Source organism: Microtus ochrogaster, chromosome 2 (genome assembly GCF_000317375.1).
Source record: "Microtus ochrogaster isolate Prairie Vole_2 chromosome 2, MicOch1.0, whole genome shotgun sequence".
Classification (NCBI taxonomy): Eukaryota; Metazoa; Chordata; class Mammalia; order Rodentia; family Cricetidae; genus Microtus; species Microtus ochrogaster.
In genome coordinates, this window is record NC_022010.1 from 57,222,922 (window position 1) to 57,241,436 (window position 18,515).

The 18,515-nt window shown below is 36.3% G+C and overlaps 1 protein-coding gene across 2 annotated transcripts in view; it reads right to left on the reverse strand.

Annotated features, from left to right (window-relative positions):
• Nectin3 (nectin cell adhesion molecule 3) overlaps positions 1–18,515 on the reverse strand; it is a 137,399-nt gene that overhangs the window by 62,480 nt on the left and 56,404 nt on the right. For both annotated transcript variants that reach the window (XM_026786162.1, XM_005345038.3), the window contains exons 6-7: positions 14,194–14,332; positions 11,143–11,227 (exon numbers count right to left, since the gene is read on the reverse strand). In XM_026786162.1, coding sequence (XP_026641963.1) covers positions 11,143–11,227; positions 14,194–14,332 — 224 coding nt within the window. The remainder of the gene's footprint in view (positions 1–11,142; positions 11,228–14,193; positions 14,333–18,515) is intronic.

Consider the following 18,515-nt stretch of genomic DNA (forward strand, 5'->3'; position numbering starts at 1 on the left):
ACCTTTAGAGTAACCATGGTAAAGGGCAGTTTAGTAGATATGAAAAAACATGCTACAAATGAAGTAACAGTCACAGTTTCTTCTTGTAGAGCTGATTAAGAATACAGAGAACAAGGAAGGAAAATATCCAAATATAGGAGGACAAATAGCTGAGGAGGGAGGGGGACTTGATTGGGGGAGGGGAGGGAAATGGGAGGCGGTGGCGGGGAAGAGACAGAAATCTTTAATAAATAAATAAATTAAAAAAAATTATAAATGCCTACATACATACATTTATTTCTTCATATTGCTCCAAACACTACAGAATATTAGCTATTTATAAGCATTTATGTTGCACTAAGCAAACCAGAGATAGCTTTGTTTTTTAAATTATTTACTTTTTCCTTCTCTCATATGTTACATCCTGACCATAGTTTCCCTTTTCTCCTCTCTTTCTAGTACTTCCCTCCCAACTTCGTTCTGCCCCAGATCCACTCCTCTTCCATTTCCCTTCAGAAAAGAGCAGGCCACCAAAGGATATCAACCAAATATGACATAATAAATCTAGGGACATATCAAGGTTCAACAAGGCAACCCAGCAGGAGGAAAAGGGTTCCCAAAGTAGTCAAAGGAGTCAGAGATAAACCCCATACCCACTGTTAGGAATCACACAAGGAAAACAAGCTACACAACCATAACAAATATGCAGAGGACATAGGTCAGATCTATACACGCTCCCTGATTCTTGTTTCAGTTTCTATGAGCCCTGGTTAGTAGATCCTGTGGGCAATGTTCTTGTGGCTCTCCTCTGGCTCCTACAATCCTTCCTTCCCTCTTCCTAAGATTGCCTGAGCTCTCCCTTAATGTTTCGCTGTGGGTATCTGCATCTGCTTGCTCCCTTTGATACCTTAGCTGGTAAGGCAGAAGACTTTAGGGTTCATGTTTTGGCATTTAGACAGGATGCTGTTATCTATGAATGTGTTGAGTGATAGACATCCACAGCCATCCTAGCATGCACACAGCCTGTGGGTCACAGGTGAGACACAAATGTATATGGAAGTATACATTTAAAGTATATGGAAGTATAAAGTATAAAGTAAAGTATATGGAAGATCTGCAAAACCCTGTGTCTTAAATTTCATGTTAGGACTCTAAGCGTACCAGTATCTGTGAAGTCCTTGAATCAATCCTTTTCAGGCATTGACTGATATGTTGATTCTTATTTCTAACTATGGCTTTGTTGAAAATTATAGCCTTTGTTTTAACTGCTGGCATTTTTGTACTTATTTGTTGGGATGGGGCATGATAATGTCATATGCAGAGGTCAGAGGACAACTTGTACTTGTCAGTTTACAAGAACCTCAATACAACAATTTGTCTACATTATACCAAGACTAAATGACCACATTCAAGATAAAACTGATAATGTATGAAATTTCATTTATAAGAAATCTATCTTTAAAAAGCAAGCAAAAAACATGAATCCCCCAAACTTAGTCACTCTTTCCTGAACATCTAAACCAGCCCAGCTCTGGGTCAGCAGGAAGGTTTAGTGGGTAAAAGTGCTGGCTGCCGAGTGCAGGGCCGGAGTTAGATCTTTGAGATCCATGTGAAAGAGAGCTGACTCCCTTGTGCTGTCCTCTGTCCTCCACATACAGATTGCAGCACATTCATGAACTTGCACGCACAACACACACACACACACACACACACACACACACACACACACACATCAAACCAAATCAAAACAGTCCACTTCTGTGTTCAGATGTTTCTGAACCTGAAATAAAATTGTTCCCTTTAAAAAGGATCATGGGTGCTTCTTGGTAAGGAAAGGTATTAGGTCCTTTGATATCCAGGAAGAAATCTCAACTTACATAGCCTCCAGTATTTAACTTCAATCAGTTTCTTACTGCCTCTTACTTATGAGTCAACCAAGTCACCTCTAATTAAGACTTACAGTTCCCTAATGGTAGTGTGAACTTAACACAAGTCTAAAATACACCACAAGAATTTAATGCTCTGATTATATTTAAGTAAAAATAATCTAAATTTAATTCTTTAAAAGTTAAAAACCACAGTCTTAGTAAATTATTGGTTCAAATAATACCTTTCTATAAAAGTTTCTAAGTAGCATTGAGTCATTCAAATTTTTTTTTTGCTTCCAAAGTTTTGAAATTGCATCTGTGTTAATTCAAGTTTTTACTATGGCTTATGCAATGCTTTAGAATATTTTTATGAGGCTGGGATGTGGCTCAGTTGATAGAATGCTTGCTTTTTATATATGGGCAGTGGGCTGGATACTATCTTTAGAATCTACCTGAGATGCATAAGACCAGGTGCTACGGTGCATACCTCTAACTCCAGCACTTTGAAGATAAAAGGCATCAGATAAAAGGATCAGAAGATCAGGGTCTTCCTCAGTCATATAGCAATTATTAGATCAGTCTGGGATTCATGACACCCTGTCTCAAAAACATTCCCATCTCAAAAAAATTACTAGTAATATTAAAAAGCAGGTCAGTCTCTGCTTATTATGAGTTGACAATGTTAAAAGCTTTTAACTTGACCTAGAAACTGGCATCTATTCTAAAAGTTACCACTTCTTTTTCAAAAACCATACACTATACAATTAAAAATCAATTACACAGGGAGAAGTAAAAAGCAAAATGTAAATAGCTTTCCAAGTATCCCCTGCCTCCATCCCAAATCTCTATCATTTTCAGCTGGATTGGGTATTGATTTCTATGAACAATGAACTTCACTATCACTGTAAGGCAGCACCTTTAGAGTAACCATGGTAAAGGGCAGTTTAGTAGATATGAAAACACATGCTACAAATGAAGTAACAGTCACAGTTTCTTCTTGTAGAGCTGAATAAGAATACAGAGAACAAGGAAGGAAAATATCCAAATATAGGAGGACAAATAGTTAGCTTTTTTAAAAAAAATCATCCTCTAACTCAGCTCTAAAACTCAAAAGGAAGGAGGAGGCTGGGGGATTATAATGTAGACAGAACCACATGGAGTTAGACTAAGGAATCTTAAGGAAAGGTAAATTAGATGTTCTCTTTGAGTTGTTCAGAACAGACATAAAAGCATGGTTTCTATTGCTTTGCTTTTAACCATCTGCTTCATTCTGATATTGGATACTGGTGGCTAGAATGAAGTCAGTTTTTTTCAATCATTAATTATACAAAAGTGTAATTTAACTATTGTTAGATATATTTCTGAAGGAATCATTACAAAGCCCAATGTTTATTTTACTTTCTTAAAATAGTGCTAATTAACCTCCCACTTGGAAGCAATCCAGTTACAAGCCAGAAGTGACTATTGCAGTCAGATTTCAACTCTTGTACCTAGTGCTAAGGTATGTGCTCAGTCTACAAAGGGTCCCTCGGTTCAAACCCCAGCACCAAACACAAAATCAAACTGAAAAAAGCCACATATTTAGTGTGTCAATACTAACAATTTTCACATTACTAAGGATTCCACATTAATAAAATATTAAAAAATCAATGAATGTGGAATCTTTGCCTAGAAAGCACCACTGTATAAATAAACTGAAAGAAAATAAACCATATGATCATCTCATCAGATGCTGAAAAAGTATTTGACAAAAATCCAACATTCCTTCATGATAAAGGTCTTGGAGAGATCAAGGATACAAGAAACATACCTAAACATAATAAAAGCAATAGACAGCAAGCCAACATCAAATTAAATGGAGAAACATAAAGCGATTCCACTAAAATCAGGAACAAGACAAGGCTGTCCACTCTCTCTATATCTATTCAACATAGTTCTTGAAATTCTAGCTAGAGCAATAAGACAACAAAAGGAGATCAAGGGGATATAAATTGGAAAGGAAGAAGCCAAACTTTTGTTATTCATAGATGATATGATAGTATACATAAGTGACCCCAAGAATTCTACCAGGGAACAACTACAACTGATAAACACCTTCATTAATGTTGCAGGATACAAGATCAACTCAAAAAATCAGTAGCCCTCCTAAATACAAAAGATAAAGAAGCTGAGAAAGACATTAGAGAAACATCACCATTCACAATACCCACAAACAACAAAAAATATCTTGGGGTAACACTAACCAAACAAATGAAAAACATGTTCAACAAGAACTTTAAATTAACGAAGAAAGAGATTGAAGAAGATTCCAGAAAATGGAAAGATCTCCCATGTTCTTGAATAGGTAGGATCAACATAATAAAAAATGGCAATCCTACCAAAAGCAATCTACAATGATTAAGGTAACCCAGACCCAGAAAAGCAAATATAACAGGTATTCACTCATAAGTGGCTTTTAGACATAAAGCAAAGAAAAACCAGCCTACAATTCACAATCCTAGAGAACCTAGACAACAAAGAGGACCCTAAGAGAGACATACATGGATCTAATCTACATGGGAAGTAGTAAAAGATAAGACCTTCTGAATAAATTGGGAGTGTGGGGATCATTGGAAAGGGCAGAGGGGGAGGGAGGAGGAAGGAAGGGGAGCGGAGAAAAATATATAGCCCAATAAAAACAATAAAAACAAGAGAAAAAAGAAAGAAAAACATGAACAACAAAATCCCAAAACACCAAAAGACCCAAACCCAGTGGAAGGCAAGAAATAGTAAAAATGAAAGGAGAAATTAATGAAATAACAAAGAAAACTACACAAAGAATCAGTGAATCTAAGAGTTGTTTCTTTGAGAAGATAAACAAGATTGAAAGGACCAATTAATCAAAGGAAAGAGAGGACCACAAATTACTAGAATCAGAAATGAACAGAGAACTATCACAACAGACACCAGAGTATATTAAGAGAATACATGAAAAAAACCTGCACTCCAGTATGCTGGAAAATCTAAAGGAAATGGATGAATTTCTTGATTCCTCCAAACTACCAAAGTTAAACCAAAGAGATTAACAACTGAAACAGATTCATAATAAAAGAGGGGACTGAAATAGCAATAATCATAGCAGAACTCTACTTTATTTTCAAAGAACTACACCTACTACTTCTTAGCTACTCAAAATTGCATATATATATATATATGGATCAGAGCCAAACCCATCCTATGGACCCAGTCTTACTCTAATATCCAAAACAGATAATGAAACATAAAAAACAAAAACTACGGCCAATATCTCTGATGTTGTTCATAGATGCACAAATAGCCAATAAAACACTATCACAAAAACATAGGCACATACCAAGATCATCCACAATGAAAAAGTTGGCTTTATCACTAATATTCCAGGATGGTTGGTTCAATAAATGCAATAAACCATATAAATGGATTTAAAGACAAAACTCACAAGATCATCTTAATATATGCAGAAAAAGCCTTGGACAAAATCCAACATGTTTTCATAATAAATGTCGTAAAGGAAGCTGGACTGAAGGGAACATACCACAACATAATAAAGGCTACATATAACAAACTCATTATCTTAAATGGTGAAAAATTGAAGCAATCTTATTATAATGAGGAATGATCCCAGGCTATCTGCCTACTATCCTCACCATTTTCAATATAGCACTAGAAATACTAGCTAGAGCAATAAAGAAAGAGAAAGAAATTAAAGGGATACAAACAGCAAAAGGAGAAGCCAAATCATGCATAGTTGCAGATGAATATGATATTACATATAAATGACACCCAACAAGTTCAGCACAATGGCAATGTAGAAAATTAAGTTACAAAACGCAATAGTTACATAAATGCTAGGTAGTTGTGAAGGTTCACCTGTAATTTGAGCACTGAAAGGCAGAGACTAGATTCTGGAGTAAGATGACAGTGAAATCACCAAATCAGAGAGTTCCGAGCTTGACTAAGAAAGAATAATGTAGACGAGCCATTAGGAGAAGAGGATGCCCCACATTACTATTGGGCCTCTACATCACGTGCACTCTCACACATGAAAACATCTACATATAAATGTGTGTGAACACATGAGTGAAAGAAAGAAAAAAATTAATCAAGCCCCAAAAAAGACAACAAAATCAGGAAAAAAACTAGATATTCCTATTAGCCAAAGTGTGTTTACTCTGTTGTAATATGCTCTTTAGTTGAAGAGCATGAAGGAAAATCAGCAGCACAGAGACATGCAGGGAAAGGAAAGCCTATTTCAATAATTACTTGAAGTAAACAGAAAAGCTCTGCAGCAGTGCACCAAAACTGTGGGTCTAGTTTCTTACGGTTACTTGCTATACATAATCTTTAGACTCATCAGTAAAATCCACATTCTGTTTCCTAAGTACAGAACATCTATACATATGCCCCTCCACACCCCAATCATAGAAAATGTTCTCTATAGTCAGTCTTACAATAGAAATACTACGCATACATTATTTTCAGTACTGTTAAAAGTTTTGCATTTGCTAAAGTCATCTGACAGATGACAGCTTTACACGTATACTACAAGGACTAATATTAAAAAAAATCCTATGTGGTTTTAGTATGAATCTTTGTACATGTTAGCAACAACCCTCTAGAAGGAGCCATGGAGGTAGAGACAGGGAGCACCACTGGCGATCAAAATGCTTAATCTGTGTACAATAAACCTAAAGAGAAAACCAAACACGTGCTCCAGAGAGGACATGTTATTTCTTTTCAGAAAGGAACACCAGCATGAAGGCCTCTGTGATTTCTTGAGTTGTGTTACCACACAGTTGTCAGTTCGCATTAAAGTAATCCTTAACTTCAATACATGGTTTTATGAAGTCTGGGGAGTAACTTATAAAGTCAAAAGAAAAAACAAGAATATCTTGGCAAGGAAAAACTGACAAAGAAATTTGTTCCAGTAAATAGTAAATCATATCACCAACTCATGGTTTAGGAAGAGAACACAAAAATATAACATACTTAGACAAGATATCAGAAATGTGAACGACTGCTCATCTCATTGGTTAGAATAGGTCTCTACTTGAAATCCCAAACACAAAATTTGCAGTTTTAAAGTAAAACATAAAACCCATCAGATATTTCTAAGATTTAAAAATATACTCTGGCCAGGAAAGATAGAAAGGAAACTTGTTCAGACCAAAATACAACCTCCCCAAAAATACAAGAAATTGATCTGGTTGCATAAATCCTACACAACACCACGAAATTAAAAAATAGGAAATAATGTAAGACAAAGGACCACATTTACATCAGAATTCCTAAAAAAAGAATCAATCAAAGACTCAAAATACAAAAATGGGGGGGGGTGCAAATAGTAACTGGTAACTAGGTTCCACTTCACCCAAGAATCCACGGAATGTTTAGTTATAACGCTCACAGAACACCTCATGCTACAGGACAGAGAGGGAAACAGGTTTCGTATGCTATATGTAAGAATATATATTGATACTGTGGCTGATAATATGACACCTTTTGTAAAAAATACAGTGATTCTACTTCTTGGCATAATTCTCATGAATACACAAACACAACAAAATGCATAAAATATTTTCACTATAATTTAACAAAAATAAGGATGTCATTGGATGAATTTTATGTATCAATGTAATGGAATATTTTGAAAGTCACCCTGAGTGGGACAGAGATATACAAACAGAACTTAGTCTTGAATTCCGTTAAAACACCTAGTTGGCAGGGGCATGCCAACTGTTAACAATCCTAAGTAATTGAAGCTGTGTTTGTGAATACTCATTGAATAACCCAGAGTATCTTGATAAAGCCAACTGCATTGATTAGTCTGAAAAATACATTATCATGCAAGACATAATGAATAAGAGAAAGAAAATTTTCAAAGAAAATATGTACTTATAGCTCTACCTGTTTTAAAATAATCATTCATACATAATATGAACATGTATGAAGTTAGGTTACAGAGAAAAGTGTGGGAGAAGTTTAATCTTCAGCAGCAGTGTTGTCTAAGGGAAAGGGACTGGGATCTTTGAGGACGGGGGGATGAAAAACAGATTTGCACAACTGATCTTTTAAATTTCTGTAAGATTGTAATTTTTATTTTATATGATGAGTATCCTTGTGTATGGAATACAAGAAAAATAGACCATCATAACATGGTAAGACACAGTTTAGTGTTGAAACCTTGTATGTTTCATAAATAAAGATCACTTCTGTCAGATGTTCATTTATGAAGAAGACACACTGGTATACTTAAGTGCTCTCTGCTTTCAGACAAAACATCTCTTCTGATTTCCTGAATATGTGCAAGGCCCCTCCAGATATCTTCTCTGTATGAGAACAGTTCCCACTCAAGAAAAGCGTCTCTTCACACTTCCAGGGTTCACTTTCCTGAATAACTTATATCTGGAGGGAAAGTTCTCAGGGATTAATGCAGGCACTGCCACCGAAATAACTACTACTCATCACAGTGAGCTAGCATACATGGGTAGGAATCATTTCTTTCCATAGTTTCTCAAGGAAAACCACCAATGAAAAGGTCACCACAAACAAACTCTCAGAAAAAGAGTCGCACTCACTATAAAGATTCAACAACGCTGACTGATGGATCAGAATTTGATTGTTGGAACACTCCAGATCTAAAGTCAATGGTTAGTCCCCTTAACAGACATTCACTGCCACTTCAGTGATAGACCTAATGTTCTTGTGTTCACGTGGTCAAAATTTTTATAATGCATTAACATAACAGACAAGTAGCTTCCACCAACTGAAAAGGTATGAACACCATCACATAGCACGGAGCACCTACATTAGAGAAGTCTGCACTCTGCTGGAGTCTATCTGCTTCATGATTCCACCAGCGTGATTGAGATTGTGTCTCAATTTAAGATTTTCTTTTGTTCTAACCTCGTGTCTACACTGGCGCATGTCATTTGAGGCTACTCTGTTTCTGGACTGTGGGCATCTATATTTGACTCAAGAATAAACTGTCTTTTATCTTCTTTGAGGAGAGAGTGGTTTTTAATGTTGACATCAGACTGTTCCTTAAAGTTAGGCTGGCCTTCAGGGATCATGAGACGCATGTCATCAGGCTGGTTGTGAGAGCTAAGTAATGAATTCAAGTAGAAATTAATAAATTTAAAGTTGTTATTGTTTGAATAAGAGCATGACCACCATAAACTCACAGATTCCATAGTAACCAAGAAACGTATATATGCTTTGCATTTCTTTTGTAAAATAAACTCAAACATAGGCACACAAACAGTGGAAGACAGTATTTGTAATAGGAGTGTCACAATAATAAATTAATTTTCCAGAGCTTTAACTCTATCTCTAGATGCACTTTTAAAAGAATATAGAATACGACTGATTTCATGTCCAACTCACGTTCTGATTCTCCTATATTTTATAGATTTGGCTTTAGATTTAGAAGAAAACATTGGTGACTAATGCTTTTCACGGCTCGATTTGAATGAGGAAAAATTGCAATAATAACTGGTTGCTTACTTCTTAACAGCCGACACTGCTCATCTGTTTATAAGGTGTTTTCCCATCAAGTTTGCTTTGACAAAAGGTATTGACTACATTTTAATGTCATCCTTCATCTGCTCAGGATTATTCCTGTTACTAAACTTACTACAATTGAATTAATTATTTTTTCCGAGTACCGTCCCAGCCGAGCCATCCTGGAGGCCCTCTGCTTCACTGTCAGTCCCAGTCATGCAAGATATTACACCTTCCTTTTGGTTTTATGCAGTGTCTTATAGTATACATGAAACAGTTATATTTTAACTAAAGCCCAATACATATAATCTGAACCAAATAATTTTTTTAACTCAAGCTTCTATAAAGTCATCTTGAAAATACAAATAGTAAGTTTCATACGAACTGATTTTCCTGACAACACTTAAATTAGATTCAATTAAGCTTATTCTAAAGACTAATAATAATATCCTAAGAAAAATCAGCACAACAGACTCTGGACACCCACAGATTAACGTAGCATTTAGCAGTTCTGGTCAAGGTTTCCATAGGCATTTCATGCTATTTATCACTTTTATTTATTTGCTAAAGGTTGTACTTTGTGTGAAACAGAGCTCTGGAAAGATGACACATTCCATGTCCTGGAGGACAGCGAAGCAGGAGTCACTGCCACTGTTGCATGGCAGGTGCTCCACACTCCTGCCTGCCTCACCCATGCTAACAGTAGACTGACTGTATGGTGAGTGAGTGAAGAACAGAAGCAAAGATATCTTCACAGAACCATTCCTTTGCAGTTCCTCACCAAATTAAGTGCTGTGTGTATTCAGACAATATTCAGGGTGAAGATCCAGGGCATATCTTTTAAGGAAAACAGACTAATTGAGGCAAATCTCAGATACAAGGTGAGAACCCAATACACTGTCTAAACAACAGAGAAAATGGTAGCAAAATAAACTAAAACAGTAAACAAAGAACAAAAACACTGCAGTTGAGAATGAAGGAATTCAAGTATTTGTTTTAATCTTTCTAAAACATCAAGCAAAAATATTAGGGCAGGTGTAGACCCAAGATGACAAGTGTTGAACCTGCACATGGGCTACTGCACAGACTCCAGCAGAAGTGCTGAAGTCACCACAAATGTAGCATGTGGATCCAATGCTCGTTTTCACTGTTTTAAACTGGAACATACACCACCTGTTTCTCAATGAGGGAATGCTAAAATTTAGACCTTTTTATATGAAAAGCAAGAGTAAACTGTGGGGCTCAAAGAAGAGCAGATGTCCACAACAATCTACCAAAGACACTCAGGGTCTTTACTTTTTATTCACATAAAAATGCCTATTGTTTACAATAGATCTGTGGGTCAATACACTGCATCCACAACCAGTTTCTAACTGCAGCTTTTCGGAAGAACCAGTACAGCACTGACTTCCTGCCACATACTAGCCGTCTCGTTTCTCACTAACGCACACACTAAGTCTGATTCATCGCTCACAGACTTCAGAGTACATGAACATGTTAAAAAGTATGCGCCATTACAAAATAGAAAATGATGCTTTGAAAAATTAATACAGATGGAATAGAGTTAAAAGAATTTATTCACTTCAATTTTCACAATGGGGTCTCCTGTAGGCCAGGCTGGCCTCGAACTCACTGTGTAGCCAAGGATGACTTTAACTTCCGGTCCTCTTGTTCCAGTCTCTCGCGTGCATGGGTCACAGTTGTGCACTGCAACAGCAGGGCAGATTTTCAGAAGATAGTTCAGGTGATGTTAAGTGTCTTCACAAACACATACCTGACACAGAAGGCCTTTTTGAGGCAGAGAAGAAACTCGTTCTTCATACACAGGGGGCGGCTTATGTGTAGGTGGAAGGTCAATTCTGTATTCAAAATATTAAACAGAAGTGTGTGAGGGGGTTCCAGGGGGAAAAACAAAGAAAACAAGGTTCTCACAAATCTGAAGGATGTTTTCTTCATACTATAATACATAACCATTCTACTCTGCATGCTTAATTAAGTTATATTCTGTCAATGTGTCAGGAAATAAAAAGTTACCACTGCTTCCAATACTTCAATACCAAACTAACTTATTCACATTAAAGAAACAATTAAAATAGAAACACTGATAATTTTATTATTAAACAAGTATCTTGTGCATGAGCCACCTGCTTAAGTTTGGCATATTTTCACCTGACTACAATGACAAACATTTTAAAGATAATATATTTTTTTTTTTTTTGGATTTTCGAGACAGGGTTTCTCTGTAGCTTTTGGTTCCTGTCCTGGAACTAGCTCTTGTAGACCAGGCTGGCCTAGAACTCACAGAGATCCGCCTGCCTCCCGAGTGCTGGGATTAAAGACGTACGCCACCCTCCACCGCCCGGCTGAAGATAGTATTTTTAAAAGATCTTTATTTATGTATATGTGCATATGTCTATATATCTGTCACATGTATGTTGATGCCCACAGAGGACGAAAGAGGGGTCAGATCCATGCAGTCAGAATTACTGGTGGTTGTGAGCCTCCAGGAGTGGGTGCTTAGACCCAAAGTCAGAGCCTCTCCTGAAGCAAGAAGCACTCTTAAGTCATTAAGCCATCTCTCCAACCCCCAATGTGTGCATTATTATGTTTCTCCAAATGGTCATAGAAGTGACATGGAAAATTGACAAAAGCTTATAGTATGGAACTGCTTTCCAAGATGGATTTTCAAAAGAGCCACCTCGGTGCTGGAGAGACTGCTCAGCAGTTAGCACTGCTTGTTCTCCCAAAGAATCCATGATAAGTTTCCGGCACCCACATGATGATCACAATCACCTGAAAGCCTAGTTCCAGGGGATCTGATTTCTTGTCTGACCTCCATGCCCATCAGGGAGAGCATGGTATAGGGACATACATATAGACAAAACAAACATGCACAGAAAACAAAAATCAGTAAATCTTTTGAAAAGTTAAGTTTTTCAGGTACAATTCACGATAAATTATGCTATCTGAAATAGACAAAGGGCCATGGTTTGCTTAAAGAACATATTTTTGATGATCTTTTCTGTAAAATTCCTTAATATTCACATTTGTTAAATGTCAGATATTTTAAAAACATTCATGAGTCTATAGATGTATGTTTCATAGAAAATAATTTGTCATATATTTCAATGATTTGAAGACTAGAGTTGTGTTTCCAATACTTTTGATTAGCAAATAAAATAAAAAGTAATCTATATTAATAGATAAAATAAATGAAATCTTTAGATGCTAAATAATAAATGTGGCATATCAACTAATTTCTCAATATGGGAATAAAGTAGCATTTTCCATTGAAAATAATTCAATAAGTACATAAAACAGTTTACTATAAAAGAACTCCAATTTTACAATTATCAAATTAAAGCAGCATTTTACCATCTTTTACTCATAAGCAGTCACTTTTCTTTAATGAAATTGCAACAAACTTATAGCAGCATTTAAGTAAGAAACCCAAAGCTATGCTCATGATTACTGTTAGCATTCAGGCATTATGCTGGCTGACCTGTCACCTGGCAGGATGCACTTGCCAGTATTCAGGCAGTATTCTGACCTACACTGGCCCTGACAATGTCAGTAGCTACACTGCTACAGTTACATCATCTTTGACAGCAATGACTACATTATGACAGGGTCTATAGTCCCAAAAGACTAGCACAGTGACTGTCAGATTGAAGAAGTGGAGGTCTACCCCAAAGCACTTTAAAGGAATGTATAATTTGAACACCAGCCTCATACCCTCACACAACAACAGATTGCACAGGAAGATCCACTACTCAGTTCAGGAAATAAAATCATTCTGTTCCCAACACAGCCATGTGAAATATGGAAAGTATCATACAGTTAGAGATAATGACAAGATTAAATGAAAGGATATGTTAGTCATTACATTCTTCAACAAGATACAATACTTATAATCTAATTTCAGTGATTAGGCAAAAAAATTATTTAAATGAAAAGATGCTTATTTTATAACTAAATGAAACAAAACTTTTTTTCTTAAGAAAAAAGCTTTAAAATGAATGTCTTCAAAAATAATTCTTGGTAGTTTAGTTATATCTATATACAAGACAAACATATAATCAATTAAACCTAAGATGTTTCTAATACTGAAATTAGCACTTAGTTCAGGTCTGAATTCTATTCAGGTTGGACAACATAAGTTATCAATACAATGCATTTGGAAAGATGTCTAATGGTGTGGGACAATTCTGTATTCTGTCAATTATGTTTTAAATAAACACTGATTGGCCAGTAGCCAGGCAGGAAGTATAGGCAGGACAACCAGACAGGAAGTGTAGAGGCGGGGCAATGACAACAGAATATTCTAGGAAGGAGGAAGCTCGTTCTCCAGTCCTGTCCAGACACCGAAGAAGCAGGATGTAACCTGCCCCGCTGAAAAGGGTACTGAGACATGTGGCTAACATAGATAAGAATAACGGGTTAATATACATTACAACAGTTAATAAGAAGCCTGAGCTAATGGGCCAATCAGTTTATAATTAATATAGACCTCTGTGTAATTTTCTCTGGGGGTTAATGGCTGTGGGAACTGGGAGGACAGAAACCCCAACAAGCAGGCCCTCATGTTACAGTCTAATGCCTGTGGATAAGGAGCTGCCTAACACGTTTGCTTTTAGCAGTCCTGTGACAACTCTCATTTACTAGGATACAGTGTAAGATGTTCTGATGAAATCAAGTCATCGTGGTCCAACACTATCCTTATTTCCATCTGTTGAACACTGAATATAAGTAACATAAATGTGGACATAAAGGCTAATGGATAATGGATGCTCACAGCTGAACACAAGTAAAAACTACTACCTACACTTTGTCAAGATAGGAAGGTCTCTTCTTTCGCGGTGTTAGCAACACGGTCACAAAGACAGCGATGATGAAGAGGGCCAGGACAGCTCCAATCACAGCTCCAGCTACTGCTATGGATGAAGTCTGCTTAAGTGGGATGTCTGTTAAATAATAAAAAATTAGACTTTTCAAACAATTTTTAAAAGTTGCGTGCTTTAACTTTTACAGTGCTCAATGGCCACTGGAACTATTTACCCAGCAATTAATTTAGAGGACCCCAAATTTTATCCATCCATTTTAGAAGCATCATGTTAGTACCCTTATATTTTTCGTAAAGCTCCACAACCTTGTTTAACTCAAACTATGGAAAGAATATCTCCAATAAAGCATTACTGAATACATCTATTTTCTATAGTCAAATAATGTCTAAGGAAAAGATAAAAAAGATGAAGATAATGTTAAGTTCTCCTTCAAACAGGCAATAAAAAAATCAGTTGACTAGTAATACACACACTTACCATTTTATTCTGTTAAAGTGAAAGAGAAACACTATTAAAAATAGGACTATATTCAATAACAAAAATCAAAAAATCGTACCACAGATGTAGTATAGAAAGTTACAGTGTGAACTTTAAAAACTTTTAAAAATGTTTTAAAATAGAGAATTTCAAAAACAGTAGACATGCCAACAAAAGCAGTTCTTTCCTACATGGTAAAGGCTACATTTCAATATATTTTTATACAACGTTTATATAAGTTCTGAGTACTAACTCATTTCTCAGGTTGAAGGACACATTTTGTTAAGAAGTTAATATAGCAGCACCTCATACAAAAATTTAAAAGACACTACCATTCATAAACTCACAAATGGAACCACTGCAATTCAAATGTAATGACTAATATTATCTTGTTTACCTTTGTTAATTCTAGCCATATGAAATCCAACAGTCCAATTTTGTGACGTGACTCATAAGTTATAAAATTTTGTATTATTTTTTGTTCTGAGATTGTGTACCATGGCTTTTTTTTCCAGGCTATTCTGGCAGTTGCTGTATAGCCAACGGTAACTATGAACTCATGATACTAAGTGTGAAGCCTTGTAAGTAGGGGTTGCAGGCATCTGCCATGATGCCCAGTTTGTGTTGCCAGGGAACCAAGCCAGTTTTGTGCTTGGTTAAAATATACTCCACCAATGAACCACACCCTCAACCCATAAATTTGATTTTGTTTCACTTTTCTAACCAATAATGTAGACAGTGGGAAATGCCACTTTGAAAATGATGACCAGACTCTAACTCAGCCTGCCCATAGTCACCCAGCTAATGAGCAGTAGAGGACAAAAGCCAAAGCCGGGGCAAAATCCAATTCTCCAGCCAGTGCCTGTGCTCCGATCTGGGGGCTGGAATGAGAGGCATCAGCTGATACAGCCTTGCCCTTTTGCTCCCTATGGGAAATCAAAAACTGTTTTCATTTAAATGATTTAGTCGCATGTCTTATTCACAATTATTTCTCAGATCAGACCTAACAAACTGAAATGGAACTGAAGCACTAGAATGTTAAAATGTTTTACCTATCAAAGTATTTTTACATTTATTAAAATGTGGTTTGGAGCTGGGGGCATGGTGGCATATACCTTTAATTTCAGCACTAGGGAGACAGAGGCAGATGTATGTCTATGAGTTCAATACAAATCAATACATAGGGTTTTACATGGCTGAAAAGTTTTTACTTTCTAAAGTTTTCTTTAGCAAATTATAATAAGACAGTTTATTAGTGGGTCATTTCATTAGCTTCATTTTAGACTCAAACTCTTACCCTTTAGTGCAAAACATTCACTTGAATAAACCGTCAACCAATGAATAAAATCTAGACAGTGTGGGCATGTAATTACAGTCAAGCGACAACTTTCAATTTTAACACAACTGAGATTATCAGTCTAATCACTAGCACATTTGTCAGAGCAATAAAGAGGATTTAGTGCTTGTAAATGTGAGAGAGAATAGAATCATTCCACAACCACTTTCTTCAACATATAAATTCTATTTTCAGTCACTGCACCAAACTATGATGTGGTGGTTTAGTGCTAGGCTAACTGAAATTGGTCCTATTAATCAGGTCCGTATTAAGGACCTGACCAAGCAAGGTCAACCACCTAACAGCAGTGCCCAATTGTCAAATTTGCTATTTATTACACAGTAGCTCTTTTAAATGTCTTTAATGCAATCTTTCATCTGATATGGATAAAATGTCCCTAGCATTCTGCCCAAGGACTCGGAATTTAAATTTGTGAGCTTTACAATGACGCTCACAGTATAGAGCAGTAGTACTTCTAAACCGTTTCTCAACAGCTTAGGTTACTCGAGTATGAGTGCAAACTAAGATTTTCAACCCACAGAAACAGTTCACTTCACACAGGCAAGCTGATGCCACATGTGTATGTGATGTACCACATTTCATTTCCTGATTCTTCTACCAATTATGGAAAAGAACACAGCATATTTCAGGATAGTCCAGGGCTTTAAAGAAGTTGTTGAGTATCAGAATGAAATACAAAGAAAGCTGTAAAATCTTTTGTATTCAAATTGAAGTATTTTGATGGAAATTTGAAAATTTGCTCCAATAGTAATACTGTTGTCTCAGATACACACACACACACACACACACACACACACACACAAACACACACTACAAAAGCTCTTCATATTGCACAAGTACAAAAGTTCAGTGAGGAAGTAAAACCTGGCATTTAAAACCTAAGTCAGTGACTTGAAGGAAGATGAGATTACCGAGGGACATGGTCTACAATGTTGAAAGTGACAGAGAGTAAGAAGCACTTTACCACGACAAGGTGGTATATGAATCTCTATGAACAACTGATTGCTGTCATCGCAGTACTTACATCAATCACCTCACATGCACTGGAAACTCATCCTCCCACCCAAAAAGAAAAATGACAATCCCCATATGCCAAAAAATATCATCTGTAATTATAGATACCAAGTGTACATCTTCTAAGAAAAATATTCAAAAACAAGTTATCAGTCAACCAATGTATAAGGAACTTCCCAGAAAACACGCACATAGTAAATAGTATAGATAGCAAATACAATTAGTTTTGTTTTTATTACCAATCTTATACTTACTCTCATTCTATACAGAACAGTCATTACCACTTTCCCTATAAATAATCCTTGCACATGACAAGCATGTGATCTACTTCGGAGCTACACTGCCACCCTTCTGTCTTCATTTTCAACAGCTCCTTTATGCTTTCAATTTGATACCTAAGCTTGTAGCCATGCAAAATTTATCTCACCTTTTTTTTTTCCTGTAAGCACCATATTTAGCTCAGGTCATTTTCAGTTGTTCATTTAATAAATTACCAGTCATCTACGTGAATCATTTCACCACTGCTAGGAATACAAGGGTGAAACAGGCATAATCCTGATCCTCACAAGAAAGGGAAAGGGACCCAATGTGAGGTTATAAATTCACACAATGCAATCTAGCCACAGTACAGAAATAGAACTTATATTTAAAACATATTTAATAACTCAGCAGTAGAACTTATCTAGAATTATCAGCAAATTACCTTCTCCTCCAAGGAAAAGCACAAATAAGCAACACTGGTTAAAAACAAATGGTAACTAGCATAAAATACATAAATTGGCACTGTCAGCCTGATATGATCCAAGAGTCCACTGCTCACCCACCACTTGGGGCTGTACATGGGAAGAGGAGTGGAACACTCCCACAGCAAATGTAAATTGAGGTACTTCTTCTAGTCCTTCGATTCTGTGTTCCTTCTCATAGAATCAACACCATGACACATGGGAGTTTAGCCTACTGACCCAGAATTTATTTTTAACACTAATGGATCCTATGTGTCAGGTGAGCACCCAACCAAATGAGGATACCAAAACTCATGTGTGTACACACTAGATAAGCAATCATGCCTCACATACGCTATCTTGCGAAAGAGGTGGCATCATGAAGGTATCACCCCATTCATATAAAAGCAGTGAAATATCTTACTCAACACGTGAACTTCCAACATTAGAGTATGAAAGTAAAAGCACGATAACCTAGCGAACTATGATATACATCAACCAAACATAATTCAACTACATCAAGAGACTAATTAAAACACATTTATATTTTCTTAGTATCAATTACACTCATAATAAACCTACATAGGGTCAAAAGCAGAAAGTATGTGAATTTACTGCAATTTTGCAAGACACTGAAAAACAAACACTTTGTACATAAAGACAAGCTCTCAAACTAGAAGCTGTGACAAAATAAAGTTCTCAACAATGTTCTTCTTCCAAGCCAATCAAGCTG